The sequence below is a fragment of the Artibeus jamaicensis genome, unplaced genomic scaffold, assembly GCF_021234435.1.
Source record: "Artibeus jamaicensis isolate MK-2021 breed Jamaican fruit bat unplaced genomic scaffold, CSHL_Jam_final contig_465, whole genome shotgun sequence".
Lineage (NCBI taxonomy): Eukaryota > Metazoa > Chordata > Mammalia > Chiroptera > Phyllostomidae > Artibeus > Artibeus jamaicensis.
In genome coordinates this window covers 10,056,498-10,077,934 of record NW_026521843.1, presented here as the reverse complement: position 1 = coordinate 10,077,934, position 21,437 = coordinate 10,056,498, and the positions used below count along the sequence as shown (strand labels likewise).

General features: G+C 45.4%; 1 protein-coding gene across 2 annotated transcripts in view; it reads left to right on the top strand.

Moving 5' to 3' along the window:
- The window catches only part of LDAH (lipid droplet associated hydrolase), a 72,665-nt gene that overhangs the window by 10,982 nt on the left and 40,246 nt on the right, over positions 1-21,437 (top strand). The window contains exons 3-4 of one of the 2 annotated variants that reach the window (XM_037151715.2): positions 2,393-2,536; positions 11,340-11,509. In XM_037151715.2, coding sequence (XP_037007610.2) covers positions 2,393-2,536; positions 11,340-11,509 — 314 coding nt within the window. Of the gene's footprint in view, positions 1-2,392; positions 2,537-4,445; positions 4,525-11,339; positions 11,510-21,437 lie in introns of those variants that run through there. The other variant, XM_037151716.2, reaches the window with a different exon arrangement.

Sequence of the window (21,437 nt, the reverse complement as noted above, 5' to 3'; positions counted from 1 at the left end):
TACTGCCTGTCATGTAATAAGTCATAAGCAGTTAAAAATGTTGACTGTTACTATTTTCTGGCCCCATGAAGAAAACTGTAGAACTTTACTGAGAAACAAAAAACATTTGACTATGAGGCATAACACATTCTGAGGTTATGCTCAATCATGTAAAAAAAAAAAACCCAAGTCTTTCTGAAGTAATGTAAATTAAGATGAAATTTCAATCAGAATTCCAAAGAGACCTTTAAAAATTGAAGTTGGTGAAAATCATTCCAAAGTTTATGAGACCAACCTAGACTATTTAGGAAAAAATAAATAAAGAGAAGGGATTTGCCCTACCAGTTGAAAACACAGTGTAGTAATTGAGACAGTATGGTGCTGGCAGAGGAGAAAAGGAAAAAAAATAAGTGGAATTATTTGGAATCAGAATTAGCAAGCTAATGTAAGAATTCATTATTGGATCAGAAGCCATTTTAAATCAATGCAGAAAGAATGGATTACATAATAATGGACTTGGGACACTTGGCTAATTGCTTGGAAAGAAGTTGGATTGCTACTTTATAATTTACACTCAAAAATATTCCACACTTACCAAAGATTTAAATATCAAACAGGAAACAATGAAACAATGTCATCCCCATCCACCAGGGATGGAACAGCCCCCAACCCGACACGCCATCCTCCCTTCTTCCTCCTCTAGTTGCAGGTGGCCAGTCAGCTGAGCAGAGAGCATGTGATTGCATCTGAGGAAGCTTTCACCTCTTTAACAAAGATGACACGTGCACCATCCCTAAAAGTGTTTGGAACTAGGGTCATTGGGTCAGAATGCAAGAGAAGCAAAATAACAACGTGGATGATAAGGCTGTCACCGTTGTGGCTAGACTGTGATGACAAGTATGAGCAGCTAACATTTACACAGTGCTTATGTATGGCGCAGTTTAGGTACTTTGCATATATTAATTCACTTAGTTTTCTCATGAGGTAGCGTGATTTTTATCCTCGTTTTATGGACAAGGAAACCAAGTCCCAGAGAGGTTAAATAACTTGCCAAAGGTCAAAGAGCAGGTGGCAAAGCCAGGACTCCACCCCGGGCAGTCTGGCTCCGGAATCTGCGCCCTAATCTACTTGACTACACCGCACATCTGAGAAACTAAAAGATACGACAACAGAGAAGAGATCGGTGCAGCAAAGCCAAGTCCTATGAGTGCAAAGAGGAAAAAACCTAATAGGATAAAGAACAGATAAGTTGATTGGAGAAGTAGATATTGATGGAAATGAACTAGTGTCTGTGAAAGCACACAAATGATGATCCTGACATGAAAACCCCATTTCACCGCCTTTTTCCCCTAAAGATGTATCAGACTGACTCTTTTTAAAAAGAGTGTTTATAGTCCTGGCCAGGTGGCTCAGCTGGTTGGAGCATTACCCCGTGTCCCGAGAAGCTGTAGGTTCCACCCCTGGTCAGGGTGCATGCAAGGCAGCCAGTCAGTGTTTCTCTCTCACAGCGATGTTTCTCTCTCTAAAATCAATAAACATATCCTCAGGTGAGGATTAAAAATAATAAAAATAAAAAGATTATCAGTTCTTTCTCTGTAGCAAACCCATGTCAAAAATACCTCTGTACATACACAGAAAAATCCACTCGTATTACTTGCTGGTCTTTTCCCCAAAAGATCAAACTAAACATCTGTTTACAATATAAATACTTGTAACAAATGACAAGGAAACACTTAGTCACCTCCTTAAAATTCCGTGAACGATTCTTCGCTCATTTGGTTTCATGCAGCGTGGCCACTGTGCGTAGTCCGATCCTGAAGGGACGTAGAAGTAGCGCAGTGGTTTTAGACCACCTGGGTGGCCACAGGAAGCCACTGGAAGGCGGTCAAGTAGGGTCCTGCTCTGGTTTGACTTGAGGTTTGAAGGCACCTCTCTGGGTGCTCTGAAGAATGGACTCCAAAGGGACGAGATGAAGACCTGTTTAGAAGGCTGTTCGGGAGACCCAGTGGGAAGTGATAATAAGAATGGAGAGGTGGACAAAGTTGAAATGTGTTTTGGATGTATAGTTGACAGGACTTACTGGTGAACTGGTGGGTGAACTGGATGTGGAAAATAAGGAGAAGCCAAGAATGACTCCTGGTGTTAGGACTTGAGGTTAATGACCGGCGGTTCCATTTATTAAGTTGAGGAACTGGGAGGAAGAATTTATTTGAAACAGTTGGAGAACAAAGCAGAAGCAGAAATTTACTAAGCGATCATTCCCAGACTTAAATTATAAAGGATATTAAATTTGAGGTGCATGTGTAAATGTTACTAGATTTGCTAAGGAGATATAAAACCTTTTCCTGTCTGCACATCATCTTACATGAGTTGATTGCTTTGATTAATCTAAGGTCTGTGCTTCTTTTCTTAGGTAACCCAGGTTTTTCTGCCTTTTATATGCCATTTGCAAAGGCGTTGTACTCTGCAATCAACAGACGCTTTCCAGTTTGGGTTATCAGTCATGCCGGGCAAGTGGTGGCCCCCAAAGACAAGAAGATTCTGGCAACCCCAGATGGTATGTCTTCATATACATCTGCTGTCCTTTGTAGTGAGCGAGTGGCCACGTTTCTGGAAAGCCCCTTGAGGCTAAAAGCTGCACAGCAGCAGTGGGAACCTCTGCTTGGGGCGTAGGGCCCAGGGTGCCACATTTTGGTGATTTTAGGGTTTTTAGAGTCATTTTCATTCCTCTACAAGTGATTTTTTGTAACATTTTGAGCAGATTAAATGATTTGCCTAGGATTTCCCTTCTCTGTTTACCAACTGGTAATCAACTGTGTATTTATTGATCAAGCACTATTGATCTTCAGGGTTGTCCTGAAAGGAATGTGGAAAATGTTACTGTAAACTGTCGTCCTCAGCCACGGCTCTGACTCTCAGGCAGTGCTCAGTTCCACTTCTAGAGAGTGACTGAGTGACAAACAGCCCTGCAGATCGTGGGGGTACATACGAGTAGATAGAGAAGAAAACAGGCGTGGCTTTCAAAAGACTTTATATATAGAGTAGGGACTTCCATGGGTGGGGGTGGCCGAGTTCTCTGTCGGGTCATTGCCAGTAGCTGTGACCTACAGCTGGCTGTGTGTTTCTTCAGAGTGGACGTCTTTGGAAATGGGTGCCTCGTTAATCAAAAGCTTTGTGTCGGGCACTTACACTGGACGATGGGAGGTGATAGACGTGTTAATCAACTTGACTGGTAATCATTTCACAGTGTAAATGTTTATTAAATCATTACATTGTCCACCTTTAAAAACAATCACATGTTCAACCTAAATGCACACAATTTTTAGTTGTCAGTCATACCTCAGTAAAGCTGGGAAAAAATAATTGTACTAAGTGGACAATGAGCGCACAGGGATTTATTACACTGTTCTTTGTACTTTTTGTGTGTTGGAAAGTTTCTGCTATTGAAAAAGGCTTTTAAGAAAAAAGAATTATAGAATCTTAGACTCAGATCCCACCTTGAGCCCTCATTTTTCAAGAACAAAGAAGCAGCAGAAAGGACAATAAGGTCCTACAGGAAAATAATGCCATATACAGAGATACGCAGTCTCTGCCAGCAAGTGTGGCCAAACCTCGACAAGAAGCCAGCTTTTACTATTTGGTCCAGTGAGTGCTTCGGTGCCCGGGAGCACTCACGTGGAGGTGCTCCCCGCCGGTTAACACGGAGCGCTAATGAGACCAGGTTTTCAGGGTTAGGTCTCTGTGAGCCAGTTCTTGGATTAGACCTGCCATGGTCACAAATTATACCCTAGTCTGTGACCTTTTTCCTGCTGTGACTCATCATGGGGGCAGGGTAAATGGAGCATAGCTGAAACAATGCAGCTCATTGCAGATGCATAAATACCTCAAAGCGCCCCTTTCATAGTATCTTTTTCTCTCTGTTCGCCCGTGTGTGTGTCCCTGTATGAATGCAACTTAAGAGACTTATGCTTTGCTCAAAGACTAGGGTATATTTGAAAAATAAGTCCAGATTGATTACCTAACAGTGAACGATTTTGAGAGCAGCAGTGACATGAAACTGAATATTCAGTTATTACCTTGATTAAAAACATCTATTTCAACAACCATCGTATTGAAATGTGACTGAAAGTGAGTAACATGTATAGTGAGTACTTGTTCTGCTATGAAATATCTTAAGGTACAGTTTTTATTGTTTTAAGTTACTTTTTTATGAATGACCAAAGAAAGTTTTAAGTTCAGTAAAGCAAACATTCGAGCAGAATGTGAATAGCAACTCTGAAAGTTGAAAATGGACTCTTGAAGGGTAACCCTGGACTAGGGGTCCTCAGAGTTGGGCAAGGGGCCGAGTCCCCGGGAGGTGATTGATTACAGTGCCTGTTACTGGGTGCTGCGCTCCCCCTCCCCGCCCGAGGTGTGCATTCGGTTGATGTGGGGGCAGGACCTGAGCACTTGCATCTCTAACACATTCCCAGGTCCTGTGGATGCTGCTGGTCCTGGGGCCACGCGTTCAGAACCGCTGCCGTAGACCTCCACCAGGAAACCCTGGTGAGAAACTCCAGTGGAAAGTGCCTGTTGTGTGCCTGGTTCTGGGAACTGTCTTTAATTCTTGTGTTCCATTGACATCTTGTCATTTATAACTTTATTTCGAGTAAGCATATTGCTTAGGCTGCTTGTGTGCTACTTTACTGAGTTAATAACTTGATCATTAGAGCCTGGGTCCTTTGCTACTTAATGAGAACAGTGCCACCTAGAGGCATTAGCCCACAGGGCCACTGCAGGGCCAAAGGAGACTGTGGTTTCCAGAGGGGGTAAAAGGGCAGTGGTCCTCATCAAGGGTTTATTGACAACCTACAGGCTTATTCTGTGGAGAGCAGCAGAGGTCTACAGGGAATAGGAATGCTGCCTTCTGGGCTATTGGCTTCCCGCCTGTGTTCCAAGCAGCCCAGAAGTTCTGAGAAGGGCAGGGGGGTCAGGGCCTCACTAGCACCCCCTTCCCCCAAACAGTTCTTCTTTCTACACGTTGGAGGTTGTGTTTGCAGGCGCGTGCTGTGGTGGATGGGTGTGGATTGGCAGGACAGATGCACTATTCATCATCCAAGATGATTATTCCAAAGTACAGGTTTTCTGACGTGCAAAGTATGGTGTGAAAAACATGTCATCATTGAGAGAAAGGACATAAGCTATAACCACACATCAAGTGTTAAAAGTATGTTTTGCTTCATATTAGCACGTGTTAAAATTATGAACAGTTGGAAATAATATTCTCGTTGCACCACATTATCAGTCATAAATTGAGTGTAATTGGGAGAACAGATGTTCACCAATGTCAGAAGGGGGTGATTCAGAAAAAAGCGTGAAAAGAAAATTTGAGGAATTAGAAGTATAAACTCTTTCTGGCTTTGATTTACTGTAGAGTCAGCTTCCTTGATGGTAGATTCATTATCAACTATTTTAAGTCATTTGTTCAAAAAGTATCACATAAAAGCTGGAAATCATAGTGATTTAGTTTCAGCTGATAAAACATTATCTAAAAACGTTACACAGCCTTTCAACTAGTGATGAATTCGGGTCATGTTTATCCAAAGAAACACAAAACCACCCCCATTCCAGTACCAGAAAATAACTGAAAGAAAGGGGGCAAACCCAGTAGGGCTTTTTCTCCCGCCAGGACTGCAACTGCAGGAGGAGGAGGTATAAAATGGAATGATTAGCCGAGGCCAAGGCCAGGACAGTCGGAGGATCCGGTCCGGGGGCTCACAGTCACCAGAAGTAAACAAGGAGGTCTCTAAGTAGGTGGGAAGAGTGAGGAAAACACAGAGCAGAGCAGGGAAAGAAGTTGAAGTCAAGCGAGTGTTGGTCTCAGGGAAGCCGGAGGGAGCACAGGAGGGCTAGGGAGACTGGCACTTCCCTGCGACGTCCTGTGACACAGACCAGGCTGCGGCCCCTCCCTCACAGCCCTCCTGTGTCTTCTCACTGCTCACACAGTGGCGTCCAGACTCCTTGGTGATGCTCAGGGTCCTCCTCCGCGTAGTCTCTGCCTCCCTTTCCACCTTACTCGCTCCACCTCTCTCTAAAACCACAGACAGCCATGGACATCACGGCTGTGTCCACCGTTCCACCTCACGCTCAGGCCTTTCGCCGAGTCTGGAGCATCCTGTTCTTGCTGCATCGTCCCTCTCTCGCCCTCCTCCCTTGGCCCCACCCCCACATGTCCCCCATCGAAAGATCATTGGTTTTAGCTGAGTAGGAAGCATAATTTGATTACCCTGGTTTTCACCATCTGTTTCTAGAATAATTGTTTAAAATACTCTGTAAGACATGTGTAGCATTTACAAAGTTTTTTATTTGTTTTTAAGTAAGGTAGCAGTTTTTAATACAGTGCCCACCCACATCCCCTCACTGTGTAGCGTGCGTTGAAGGCTAGCAGTCACACCAGTGTTGAGATACAAGGCACTTACAAAAGACCTCGAGAGCAGGGGACAGCTGCGGCTGCTCTGGGAGCGTGCACGCGCACGTCAGCCTGTAAACTCGGGACAGTTGTGAAGGGCAGACCCTTGGACTGGTGCACCATGTAAGCGTAAAGAGTTGGGGACAGTTCTCATCCTCTGCCTCACTGGTGTTCAGCATGAGCTTAAAGTCCTTCGGAGCTCTGGTGTTGGGAGTGATGAAGTGAATGGAGCGTTCCCCTGTAGCGTCAGTGCGGGTAGCTGGGAACGGCACATCAACGCACTCCTAATTTAACAGTTTTCTTTTACTTTGAGGACTTTTTTTAAACCATAGGGACTAACATAACAGTCCGAGATTCTGCTGTTGTTCACTACTCTTTTATAGTTAATACTTTGTCAGAATGACATATTTTTGTTAGTGAAATAAAGCAATACAGAAAAAAGTTCTATCTTTTCTGTATCCTACCTCCAGTTCCATTATAACAAATTTAGAGTAAATTTTGTGTCTCTTTTTATATTTTTAATTACATGCATGTAATGATGAGTAACATGGTATCATTGTGTGTTTTTAAAACTTTACCTAAAGAGTAAACTGTATATTCATCTTGCCCAAAGAGTTCTTTAAGATGCAGAGTGCTGCTATTGCAGTTATTACTTACAGCTCTGGAGGGTGCTGGGGCAGGACGGGGAGTTTACTAGTTGAGAAAGTTCGGCGTGAGACTCGGAGCTGCTCTCCACGGACTCAGTGCAGCGAAAGGCTGGTGGGGAGCCAGTCTCCAGTCTGGCCGGGGCTGCAGCCGTAGACAACCTGTAAATAGTGCTTGTGTGACAATATGTAGCAACACTTACACATGTATATTCAATGTGTAGGTAGTCACACACGTACGGGTATGGTTAAATATATGTAAATTCAGGCCATTATGATCACAATCAAATATGTAAAGCTGTCACCGAACAGCCGCTGGGGTCCCACCACTGCCATCACCACCCTCGAGGTAAAATTCCAGAAGCACCGGTTTGGTGATAAAGGAAAGGGGTCTTTATTCAAAAGCTCTGTATGTAGTTTTGGAATAACAGCTTTCCACAGGCGTTAGTCACTTAAACCTATCAATTAAGCCTACAATCTTTAACTCTTGAGTTCCCCTATCATTCCCCCTGTTTTTAATTATCTTATTTGTATGGGGTTAGTTTATAAACTAATACAATACGAGATACAAAAGCTACACAATTCTGGAAGAATGGCAGGCCTCTGCCTCAGCCCGTCTCCCCTCCCAAAGGACACGAAGAACAGCCCTGCCACCCCCGCCAGCCCGGTGCTGGGCTGGGCCCGGAGTTCCTTCCCACTCAAAACACTGTCCTTTGGGGAACACAGGCAGCTGCAGTGCGGTCATCCAGGCACCCTCGAGGGAGAAGGAGCCAGAGAGCCAGTCTCTGCCCTCCTTGTATTTTAAGTCTCCCGGCCCGTAATTCCATGTGCTCCAGAGGCCATCCGCTTCTCAGCCAGTCTTGCCCTAGACTGTTACACATGTAGAGTAATGTGCATGCATTTATCTTGGGTAACTTGGAGAAAGGCGCAGTACTTTTTAGGATCCCCCAAACCCTGTTGTTTTCTTAAGGGAATGCTTGAGCCTTTCTTACTTTAGTGTGTTATAACTGTGTTTTTATTTGTGTGTGTGTGTTCTCTTATCAGACTGTGAACTCCTTGAAGACAAGGAGAATATATTCTATTCACATCTGTACTTTCAATATTACCACTGGCCAGTTAGTCACTGTTTTCTGTCAGACTAGCCAATTTAATTCACGTGAAATGGAAGAAAATAGTAGTTCTCAGACTTACCTGTGTCCTGAAGCTGTAAGGATGCATAATATTTCTGCCCAAAATTGACAGAATTTTAGGAACTCCATCAATCATTTTGAACAACTACATGAAAAGTAAGTGTAAAATGCTGATATTACGCAATTTCCCTACAAACTCCTTAGGAACAGATTAGATGCACAGTTTGACGCATGCGCCAGAATCAACACGTGAGCTCTGAAGTGAGTTTCATAGAGGTGGGTGTCGGAAATCGGGTCAGGTTCTGGGTCAGGTTCTGAAAGGGACTGTCAGCAGTGCGTTCGGGACCAGGCGCGGAGGAAGCCACGGTGACCGGGAGTGACATCTACCAATGCGGGCAGGTCTCTGCTTGGAAACAGAGTGAGTTCCACATGTGCTGAGTTGATTGTAAGCCGGAGTACATTTTCCCTACAGAAAGACTGGTATAAGTCATTTTCATATTATCATTCTTCTAATTTTGATACAATTAATTGTCATTTTTATTGCATTTTACGGAGAGTCAGCTGATGATTCCTAAGTTTTTGAAATTATATTAAAATAATAATAGACATTGAAATATATAGTCAACTATATAGACAGTCTTTTAACCTGTAGATTTTGCTAGTAAAATAATATCCAGATGGCACATTTAAATTTTCTATCATTGTTTATTTATTTATAGAAAGTACTTTCCCAATTAATCTCATTACCTCACAAACACTAACAAGAGGTTTATCTTGGAAATCTGAGCAGTTCCTAGAGGTAAAGCCCGATTTATGTCTGAAGTATTCACTTGAGTAATTGTTCGAATTATGATGTTCATTAAATTTCATCTGAAATAGAATTTTTAAGGCCCTTATTTCTGGTTTTGGTGAAGTTTAAAATCTTCATTGCACTGAGCTCATTTCTTTCCCTTTGCTCTGTCCATGTTAAGGTTCTTGGTATATATTTGACGGAGGGTTTAAATGACAGGAATCGAAATGATAGAAGCATAACTTTCATTCCTCGGTTTATACCAGGCACTTTGTACTGTGTGCTTTTAAAGTTATGCAAACAACGTTCCCAGGAAGCTAGACTTACTGTCTCTGTGATATAGACAAGGAGACTGAAGCAGGTTGACAGAGGTGCCCAAGCCACACAGTGAGGTGCTCAGCTGGGACACAGACCCAGGTTTATCTTGTTGCCAGTGCTCGTGACCTCTGTGCTGTACCACACCGTCCCAAGGAAAGGAAGACTGGCATTTGTAAATGCTGTGCACTGTGACAACAGTAATGAAGACCTCGGGCTGCAAATGCTGCAGGTGTTGGGTTTGGAGCATCAGAAAACCACGCGATCACTTGTGGGTGGAGTGATCAGAGACGGTGCACCAAGGGTCAGGGAGTGTAAACTACTCAAACTGAAAGATAATATGAAATGAACGCTTGGATTTGGAGTTGTCAAGAGTCCTACCAAAGTCAGACTTCCAGATTCTGTTTATATCTCTTCTTGATTTTGCTTTATGTCGAACTTCCTTGTTAAGTGGAGAACGAATTCTAGACTAAGCTGGGAAGAAGGTTTAGGGCAGAATGTGTCTTACCTGGGAGATGGCAGTGCCATGGAAAGAGGGAACTAATCCTCATTGATTCAGTAGGAAAAAAGCCTCTACTAACTGGTCTGTTGGGTGCTGGGAACAGAGAGAAGCAAGACTGAATGGTACAGTCGGAGTAAGTCGGGGCAGTGCAGTCCGATAAACACAAGGTGTTGTGGAAGCTGAGGGGAAGCCTGCCAAGTACCACGGCGTCCCAGAGGAAAGAACACTTGTTGAGAATGTGGAGGATGGACAGGGTCATCCAGGCGGACAAGGGGGCTGAGCACTGAAGGAAATGCAAACCGCAGGTACAGGTAACACCGAAGATCGGCGCTTCCTCATGAGTTTGGGGCACCTTTGGAACAGTTCACACTGTGGCTTAATATCGTTTCCGTCGGTGCCCTGCAGGAGTCATGGAGGCAAGAAATCCAGTATTCCAGCGGTCCAAATTTCAGGAAGCAGTCGACTCCCTTGGGATATTTTGAAATATTACACTCTGTCTGAGGGCCGTCTGTATGTTCACAGGGAAAGCCTGTGAAGTTTTCTGTACTTCTAGAATATCAGAGCTGGCAGCATCCTCAGAGCTCGTCCAGTCGGTTTGTATTTTCACTCAGCAACAGTATTCACTGTGCTGGTCACGGAGGACACAGAGGTGGAGAGATGGACCTCACCTTCAGGGAGCTCACAGCCCGAGAGAGGCAATGGACCATCGCACAGGTGTGGTCAGGGGCTGTAGGAAGAGTGGAGTACTGGTTAACCACAAAGCAGGGCTCATTTATGTTGCTTGGAGGTCAGCTAGGTAAAGTCTTGATTAGTCTTGAAGGACGCAGAAGACAGTGCACTTGCAAAAGGAAGGGGACATTTCAGGTCAGGACTGTGCTCCTTAAAAGAAACAGCTTACAACATTTCTACTTAAACTGTTGATTTGAGTTCTTCAAAGATTATCTAAAATAATGAAGCACTGTCATGGATTTTGTAGTTGTTTACTAACACGGACGAATGAGCCTCACCAGTGGTTGTCAGTGTGTGGTCCAGCAACATAAACGTCTCCTGGAAACTTAGAATGCAGAGTCTCAGGCTCCTCCCACCCAGACCCACTGAATCAGGGACTCTGGTGGTAGGGCCCAGCGAGAAAGCCATGAGAAACCCCCAGAGAGTTCGGACGCATGCTCAAGTTTGTGGACCATCGGCACAAGCACAGAGTAGTTGTTCGTGGAATATTCGACAGTCTGTGGGCTGTGAGGACAGAGAGACCTGGGTTTGAGTCTCCCCTCTTGCTGAACAAGTGTGTGTCTGTCATTCTATCACCCACTGTCTGAGCTTCTATAAAATGAAGGTAGGAATACCCCCCTTCCAGGGCTGTCGTGAGGACTGGTTGATATCATTTATTGTAAACAATGCCTAACACTGTATGTAGCTAGCACATGGTGGGCTTTAAACAAATGGTAACTACTGTTATTTTTTTAATATTTTAATCAGTGAATTTATTACTTTTACTTACTGAATAAAAACATGCACATATTTTTGGTTTTAGATCCAAATGCTCAAGAAGTCAAGGACATCTATGGGCTCAGTGGTCAAATACAACACAAGATAGCTTTCCTGAGAACTCACGTGCCCAAGGAAACCAAACTGGTGCTCATTGGCCATTCAATAGGCTGCTACATGTGCCTTCAGATTCTGAAGCTTGCCCCTGAGATCCCAGTAAGTATGCCTGGGCTGATGACTGGAGGTAGCCGGTCGTACACTCACACCGATGCCCCTCAGCCGTCCTTTGTTCTCCAGTCTCCTGTTTAACTGATACACAGAACGGAGGGCGGGTCCTGGGCAGCTGCCTTCAGCCTTTTCTCTGTCTGACTGTGGGCCTGTGGGAGGGTCTGTTCATGCAATGTCCGTGATGTTTCAAAAACGATGCTGAAGGAGGTGGGAATTTTCCAACTGAATGCCTTTTAGTCTGGCGTTATCTGGAATTCATTAAGTTATAGGTAATTTGTTGTCTTTTATAAAAGAATATTTAAGATTAGTCACTAGTTAAGACCTAGATAAGAATCTGTCTTATTGTCAGAGTATTTTGCAAATGTCCATGCTTCCCGTTAAAAGGAAGAAAACTTATCATCATCATTGATAGGCAAATGGCTCTCTTGTCAGTCCTGTAGCTTGGCAGGCTTTTTGACATACTCATTGATTCATTCATTCTTTCTTTCTTTCAAAAATATTTATTAGGTGCCACCACGCACCAGAGACACTGGAGACACAAAAACCTCTGTAAAGTGGCCGGGGAGGTAGTGAACTGCAGGAGACTTCAAAACAAAACAAAACAAAACCTCATACTTTCACTAACACATACTATTGAAATATCCCATTGAATGGATGCGATTACAACATGAATTATTTCTTCACTCAACAAACATATTAAATATTTGTTGTATTTTGAGGACACCCCAGTGGATAAGACAGCTTTGAGGTCAGGGTCTGACGGCTCTTGAAGGGGACACACCAGGCCGCCGGTGTGATAACTAAGTACCTGTGCGAGCTGCTGTGAGCAGGGCTGCCGCGAGCCCTGGCTCGAGAGGCTCGAGAAGCACAACACCTCAGTTCAAATACCTGCTGTCATATCTTGTCAGTGTGACTTTGGTCTAGTTATCGGGTCTCTCTGTACCTTCATTTCTTCATCTATGAAATGTGGATAGTAATGTGTTCTTCAGAGGGATTTTTTTAGAAATTACATAAAGAATTAGAAATGATGCCTAGAACTTAAAAGTTTCCTACAGGTGTTAGCAACTGTTACTATGGAAATGACAGTGGACGCATTGCCTCGGGCATTAGGTTAACTACTGTGTCAGTTATCTACGGCTGTGTAACAAACCACCCAGAACTCAACAGTGTAAACCAATGCACATGTGTGCTCTCTCGTGTCTGTATGTCTGGGATCAGGCCACGACATGGCTAGGTCCTCAGCTTCAGGGTCTTTCACAAGACTTTGATCAAGGGTCTCTTCTGAACATCTGACTTGAGAAGGGTCTGCTGCCAGCTCATTCACATGGTCATTGGCAGGACTCGGTTCCTTGGAGGTTGTTGTATTTTGTCACTGGTGGTTGGGGGGGGGCCACCATCCATTCCCTGACACGTGGGCCTCTCTGACTTGCTTCAGGAGAGCAAGAGTGGGCGGAAAGCCAGAGAAAGAGTCTGCCTGGGAGCAGGAAGTCACAACCGTGACCTGGTTACAGAGGCGACAGCCCCATTACTTTCACAGTAGTCTGTCTGTTAGAAGCAAATGGCCAGGCCCAGCCCCCGCTGGAGAGGAACGGCTTACACTCGCAGGGGCGTCCGGCACATGGCCTGCAGGCCACGTGGCACCCAGGATGGCTGAGAATGCGGCCCAACACAAAGTTGTACATTTACTTAGAACCCTTTTTTTTTTGCATATCGGTGTTTTTGTTAATGTTTGTGTATTTAATGAGTGGCCCAAAGTAATTCTTCTTCTCCCAGTGTGGCCCAGAGACCCCAAAAGGTTGGTCACCGCTGCTAGCACATGAATATTAGAGGGCGATCCCCCCCGTGCCACCACTCGTACGGTTAGGGGTTCACTCGTGTGGTCTGCAGTCGAGCATGGAGACACACGGGGTTTACTTCCCAGCGTAGGGAGCGATGCAGTCTGTCAGATAAAATGCCGCTGACGTGAAACATAATTGTAATCATTAGCTGTTCCAGGTATTTTAAAAGCTTTAAAAACGTGTTTTTAAAAGAGTACTTGCATGTTTGAAGTAATAACAGCATTACTGTTTGTGATGGCTTATTTTATGTATGAACTTGACTGGGGTAAGGAACACGCAGACAGCGGTAAAACAGGACTTCGGAGTTTGTCTGCGAGGATGTCCAGAAGAGATTAGCAGTCGAGTCTGTAGACAGAGGGAAAAGACCCATCCTCACCATTGCCGTCTGGCACCAGCCAGTCCTTTGAGGGCCCAAACGGAACAAAAACGCCACTGGCGGGTGAATTCTTTCTCTCCCACTTGAGGTGGGACATCCACCTTCTCCTGCTCAGACTCCAGGACACACCAGCAGCACCCCCAGGTCTGAAGCCTTTGGCCTCGGACTGACTTATACCAGTGGCTTTCCGACTTCTCAGTTTGCATGTGGCGTATTGTGGGACTTCGTGACCTCCATAATTGCATGAGCCACTTCCTGTGTGACATCTCCATATATGTCTTATTGCTTCCGTTTCTCCAGCGAACCCTGATGAATACACTGTTGTATAAACACAGGGAAGAAAATGTTGGCTTCCGCGTCCTTCAGTCTGTCCACTTAATCACAGATCTGTAGTTGGGGTTTTGTTTGTTGGCTCCACATCCATCCTGCGTGTGATGTATCGTTTCTCTAAAGCATCTGTGAAAGCCATGGTTCCTCACATTTATTTCGGACCCATCTCCCCTTTTGGCTTGCATTCACGATGTCTGTTGGAAAAGAAGTACAACGCCTCCTGTGGTTAGTGCAGCTTCTTACAACTTCTTAAGCGTCAGAACTTGCTCATCATTGCTTTACTTTCAGGTGCTCTTGCCCTTGTGGGAATCATGGTGCAAAGGGAAAAGGGAGGTAAAACGTGAGCTCCACCTAGTCTGTTCGTGGCCACATAACTCATGCTGTGATTACAGAGTTTCCAGAGAGACATGTGAAACTATGTTTTCTTTAAAAGGGTGTCTTTTAGAAAATAACGTGTGCAATAAATTGTCCATAAAGGTCACGCAGGGAGGAGGGTGAACATCTGTATGATTTTTTTACTATTCAAAAGCTTTGTCTGGTTTCAATTAACTACATTGTTGAAGTCCCCCCACTCCTCTTTAAGCACCTGGCCCAGTTAATTTTGGTGGTACGATCCCTGCTGAAGTGTTGAAATTTCAGTGTCTCGAGGCTACTCTAAGACGGCACCGTGCCTGCGTGCCTGAAGTCAGCAGGACACGCTCCATTTAAGATGCATTTGACAATCAAGTAAGTTTGTGTAAGCCAGAGTGTTGCAATCCCTAATCATTTTGCCAAAAATAAGTTAGCTGTTATGTTTTATAACATATGAAGTGTGATAATAAGAAACTTGTGTTTCCATCTCTTCTGTTATTTTTACTGGAATATTTGACTCCCATAAGATTTTAAGGACATATGTGTAGTTTAGTAGCTGGTTTATTTGGTTTTATTTTGATTCAGTTCTTTACCATATTTTTGTAGCTAATTATAGGGAATTTTGGTCTTAAAATCATTGTAAAAGATGTATTTCATATTTTAAATATATTGTCTGACTGACCTGTATTTTAATACACTTAAAAATTGGCACCTTTCAAAATTCAGTACTAAAATACTTTTTAAGCAAATTTGGTACGTGGAGTTGTAGAAATTCTTAATAAGTTTTGACAGTAAAGTTCAGAATAAAGAACTTAAAAAGAAACTGAGAAAACAGTTAATTAGATGACTTAAACATTAGCTGCCATGACTTACATACAATAAACACAGTTTCAGACTCACGGGCTCCTGGAACTGAGATGGGCTGCAGAGGCAGTCCAGTCCCACCTTTCATTTCCTAGAGGGACCCGCAGGGAGAACGCCAGGATTCAGCCTCGGCTCTGTCCGACTCCGGGGTGCGGCCCAGTTGCATCAGCTGTGCGTACGTGGAGGTGTTCGGTGGCTCTTTCAAGCCCTGGGTGCAGCAGCGCCCACAGACGTCCCTGCAGCGCACTTGTCGTGCAACTCCTTCCGTCTCAGCTCGAGCATGAGGAGCCCCACACATATTGATCTGGCAAGTGGGGGCGGGGCCGGGGGGGGCCAGGGGCACTGTGGGCACAGAACCGAAGTGGTCCTCGCCGTCTGTCTAGAATCTTCTGCTCTCAACACCAATCCTTCGTCTGTTCAAAATGCACCATCTGATTTTGCCAATAAATTGCATGAAGTCATGGTTGGGAGTCGAAAGCCCTTGATTCTTCCTGGGCTCTGCCCTGAGTCATGAGGTGAACTTCAAGTAATTTCACCTTTATTTTCCTCTAAGAATTTACATCATATTTCACGGTACTAACCTCCTCGCCTTCCAGGACTATCAAATCCTTCAAAACTTATTTGTTTGTGTTATGTGGCCTCCTTTGGGGAAAAGGCACAGTAACATAGAGCTTCCTTTTTCTGTCCGGTTGGCAAAAATATCTTCTCTCTAAAGGAAAGTTCCAGATACTTAAACTCACACCTGTAAGCACCAGACTGTTTTATCCAGGTGGATAGAAGTGTGTCTGAAATATTATTTACTCATCAGTCTTCTTCAGCAATGCGCATCGATTGTGGCAGAATTCGTGACTCGGGGGCATCGTTTTGGTGGGGTTAGGCTGTCGTGGAACACAACCACAGGGGTCGTGCCCACGTCCTGCAATGTCTTGGCTGACAGTGCTTTTTAAAATGTGTTTCTAGTGTCTGTGGTTTTTCTGCCTCCTTTCTTAGTGTTCGGGGCCACTCCCGTTTCCTGCTTATAACTCGGTGCTACTAATTTTCTGTGGGTAAAGAAAACGGGTGTGCTGGAATTTTCTCTCAAAAATGAACAAGTCTTAAATGAAGACAGAAGAGTAAACTGGAGTACATAGGGACATAACGAACCTAAGAAACAAAATTGAGTGCATGGATTTGTTATTGTTCCGACCTAAAGCTTTAGAAGCTCCAAGTACACCATGAGTACGTACAGTGAGAAGCTTGGAAAACTTTCCTGAAAGGGTCAGAGTAGCAGGTTAGATGGTGTGTTGATTCGGGAGCACCTCTCATGGGCATCAGGGGAAAATGCAGGTTCAGCTGTTCTGCGCACAAGGGGACGAGTGAGACTGGGGTGCGCCGTCACTGTGCTGGGGACCCTTCACGTGTGCGGAGTGGGGTGTGCCTGCGAGAACACTCAGGCAGCGGGCGGCATCACTAACTCATGTTCAACACTCAAGGTGATCTGGGCAGAGGGGAAGAGATAGCTGCCGTCGGAGTCCTGTCCCTACACCAAGTGTGAGAAACAAGGCAGATGAGGATGTGCTGCGGGCTTTGAGTGTTTGGGAGAGAGAGGCGGCTCCTAACTGGGAGTGTCGGGAAAAGCTTGATGAGGGGCCTGGCATTGGAACAGGAGAAGGGTGAGTCCGAGTGGAAGCAGAGAACTGGGTGTTTGGGTGATGGGGGGCTGCCGCGCATTGTAAGCAGTGGAAACCGTCTGAAGACAGCAGATACGGTTGTTATTACCAGTGGGCACGTGAAGAGAGCAGTGCGCGGCCTGACTCGGATGCAGCGGAGTGTGCATGAGGGGGCAGGCGGGGGCTGCGGGAACCCAGGCTGATAGAAGTGCAGGGACGAGGAGGTTTGGGCTCGAGGCTTTGGATTCCTATTTTCCGGACAGCAAGAAGCCCCTGGACGGCCCGGGATGATAACAGTCCTGCATCGGGTAAAGCAGTCTCTACTGGAAAGAAGAAGAAATGGGGAGGGAGCGTAGAAGACAAAGTGAGTGACCAAGTGAGAGGCACGTTTACTAGTGCAGATAAGTCATGAAGACAGGATACGGAATTTGCCAAGGACAATTACTAAAAGACAAACAGGTCATCGATACGTGCGAGGGGAATGACTTTATTTGGCGGAAGGGAGGCTGGAGAAGAGGAAAAGGCAGAAGGTGTCATCATCTTCCAGCTGCAGTCATTAGCGGACCCTGAAATGGCCTCGGTGCACGGCAGCCAGTGGTTCAGTGCAGCAGGGAAGGCCGCACCACAGCTGCCCAGCGCCAGTGGCTTTTCAAAGCACAGGTTCTTTCAGTGCCCCCCACACGAGCCTGGGTGGGCCGCCCCCTGCAGCCCTCTCCATGCACCCCCACGCCAGGATCCAGACTCATGAAGTGACTTCTGTCTGGGGTGTTCCGACTGCATGGCAGAGGATAGAAGAAATACGAACCACACACTGTATTTTAAAACCTCTGCTTGGAGGTCACTGTCACTCCTCACACTGTGCTGGACAGAACAACTTACATGCCCAGGTCTGCAAAGCATAACCCTCCACCGAGAAGGGAACAACGAAACAGCATTTAAAGAAAAAAGTGTGTGTGTGTGTGTAAAATAAAGTAAATAGAGTAAACAAGGATAGAAAATATTACTGTGTGTTGGATTCTATTAAAGACAGGTATTGTGAAACTTTTGTTTCATTTTTTATGAGTATGTGTGTTAACGTCCTACATTACAATGTAGAATGTATATCTTTCTGTGGGTCAAGGTAAAAAAAAATCCCATAGACTGAAATATATCCCAGAAACTAAGTGGAGAGAAAGAAAATGTCAAGAAAGTTATGGATATGTGGTAAAGATGGCCACCGATTCTTTGCCATTCCTCTTGAGAGGTGAAGTCTCTTTTCCTTCCACTTTGAACTTGGGCTGGACGTGTGACTAGGTGTCACCAATGGGGTACAGAAGAAGTGATATTCTGGCACTTCCAAGCCTAGGGCTTAAGGGTACTGGGCGCTTCTGTCTCCTCCCCCTTGGAAGCCAGCTGCTGTGTGAAAAGTCCACTGGATCACGGTGCACCAGGAGTGCAGGGGACCTTGGGCCTTCGGGCCTATCCCGTCTGCTGCTAATACACCCGAGGGAGTGACCCACTGGAGCAGAGTCCGGCGGAGCCCTGTCTGAATTCCGGACCACACAAAACCAGAAGGACTGATCACTGTGGCTTCAGACCGTGCGTCGGGGGCTGCTCCGTCATGTAGCAGGTAGGAAGGATCGTGGAGGGAGTGAAACAGAGGCTAAAGAGAAAGGGAACTTAAGGCTCCAGGTATTAGTAATCGGAAGAGAATGTTTTTAGTGAAATAATGGGAGGAGATTGCAGGTGAGAAATGGATAGTTATCCAGGAATTGGCCAGTGAAGGGGAGAAGACAAATGATAGCTTAAGGAAGAAGCTGGTGAAGAGATGTCTTCGTCCTGTAAGTGGGAAATAATTTAACATGCGCCGAGGCAAACAGTCCGTGCAGGCAGAGGTGTCGGAATGTTTGTTGGCCGGGTGTCCTTCTGTTCGTTTTTTAGGCACGCTTGAAAACTAGGAAAATTGAATTTTTCTTAATCTTTGAATCTTGCAAATGTGTTTTTGTGCCTCATCCTTGTTCTTTATTTGAGCCTAGAAACCTCGAACAGTTTCTGAAATTGCTGTATTGTCTTTTCTAGCAATTACACTCAATATTTATTTGAAGTTTACAAAACATGTTCACATGTGACAAGGTCATTTGATAACCTGATTTTTCCCTTTTTACAGAGAAGGAGACTAAAGGTCCAAGGAGTTATGTGTCTAACCCATATGTCACTTAGCTAGGAAATGGCAGAACTGGGACTCTGTGTGCTGTTTCCTACCTTTCCCATTATCTGCTTTTAGGTGGAGTAGTAGTTGAGAAGGTTATGATTATAGATGGCTCGAATAAGTTACGTTGGCAAGCCACCAAAACCTATTTGATGTAAACATAAGATTTCTACTGTTGTTTCTTTAATATTTGAGCTCTTCAAATACATGGGGTGGGCGGAGGGGTAGCGGGAAGCAGGGCAGTGCTTTCAGGGACCTCAGAGAGGATCGGGAGATGCGAACTTGTGAGCAATCTGCCACAGAGAAGGTAAAGGGAGTTGGCACTGAGGCCCTGGGCCCCGGGGCAGAAATCGAACTCAGAGGACGGTGCTCAGAATCCTAGACTCCAGCTGGGGCAGACTGGGGAGTAGAGTTGGAGGGAACTGGATTCTGCGAGACTGTGCGTCGTAGCTCCACTGCTGCGTCCACGCAGGGGCTCATTAGTGACCCCTGGTGCGTGGAAGCCATGGGGTCAGGCAGTCAGCACCTCGGGACGAACTCTGGTTGGTGAAAGACCCTTCGTTTCAGAAAGGGATAAATCCCCTGCTCTGAGGAAAGTTTGCGTTGAGGATGGTAAAATGTTCTTCAGTCACTTACGAACTTATTTAAATCTATAGTCATGTCTGTGAGTGTGCGCACACATTATCTTTTCTGAACTACGCGGGAGACTGACTACCTTGCTGAAAATCAGACACATGGAAAGTTTCAACTTTTCAACTTCAGCCATTCTTAGTTATCTGCATGTTTTTTAAAATCCTGAAATTGCTTTCAAAGTGGAAAAATTGTGTGGGCTTTTTTCATCTTTTCATAACTCAGAAAACGATTTAATATATTTTTCTCAAAGTTTGCAAAAAAAAATTACCTTTGGGCTGAAACCAAGCATGGAAAATTTCACCACAAAGGGCTAATTTTTTTGGAAAGCTTCAAGAAAGTGAAAACAGGGGTTTGTAATAGAACATTCTTCATGCATGTTAATACTTAGTACTTTGTCTAATGCATTTCATCTGAGAATTTCTGAACACTTTCAGATTTAAATATTGAACCATCTTAGTATTTTTGTGCCCATGACACTGTCAGATGCGGAAAATTCCCCTCGTCCTTTCCAAGGTCCAGTATCTTGGGAGCTTGCGAGATGTGTTGAAAGGGACAGGTGGGGCCAAAGAAGTGAAGCAGCTGCCAGCCAGAGAAAAGCTTGCCCGTGCTGCCTGGACACGTTCTGTCCGCAGCTCTTCCCGGCCCAGGAGTGGTGTGGGGGACCGTAGTTGAGGACACTCGGGGATCAGGCAGCTCTCTAAGCCAGTGGTTCTCAGAGCAGCGTCCGCATCACTTGGGAACGTGTTAAGAATGCAGGCTACTGGGCCCCACTCGGGCCTGTTGCATCCGAACCTCTAGAGCCGGGAACACCAGCCGGGGTTTTAACAAGTGCAGCAGGGACTCTGGCAGATGCTCGAGTTTGAGACCCACCGGCCTCGGCTTTCCAGGAGCTTGCCACCCGGGGTGTGCTGTGATCAATGGACAATTAAATCCGTCCCCGATCTTTCCGTAACCTGTCAGTTCTGCCTCCTGCCATTCCTTGGACTGCCAGTCGAGTTCTCTAAAGGAAAGGTTTTTTCCACATTTCAGGTATTCTAGCTCTGCGCACCTGTGACCCGATCCCCAAGCACAGCAGCCCCTTGAGTGAAGGTGCCAATAGTGCCACCTGTTCAGGGAACTGCCAGGTTGCATCGTCTCATTTGTTTGAGTCACCAGGGTCAAACCGTGACGGGGCTGCATGTTTCGTTTTCGTCCCTCTGCAGTCTTCAGTGCCAGGGTTTAAGTGGCAAGGGAGCAGAGGCCTGTTGGTGGAGGCCGATGGGAGCCCTGAGCTTTTGTGTGCAAGTTCTCAATCTTGGGTTTTGCAGCGGCCTTCTGTAGTCGGCACTCTTGGAGTCTCCAGGCACCGAAGGGGTTGTGCATGTGGTGTGTAACAGGCTCTGAGGATTTTCCTGTCGTGATGGAAGTCAACAGTCTGTGGTGTGCGGGCCTTTAGCCAGTCACTGCTGCCCCAGCCTGTTGTGAGTGGGGGACTTAGGCCCGGCCCAGGCCAGGGGCCGAAGCAGGCGGACGCAGTCACAGCCCTGTGGCGGAGCATCAGTACAGCTGCCTAAGCCAATACAGACAGAAAGGGGCAGGGGACACTTTTTAATTGATCACTTAACAACTTTATTATAAAAAATTTCACAGAAAAGCAGAAATAGTTGTATAATGAATCTTCAGATGTCCACTATTTAGAATAATATAG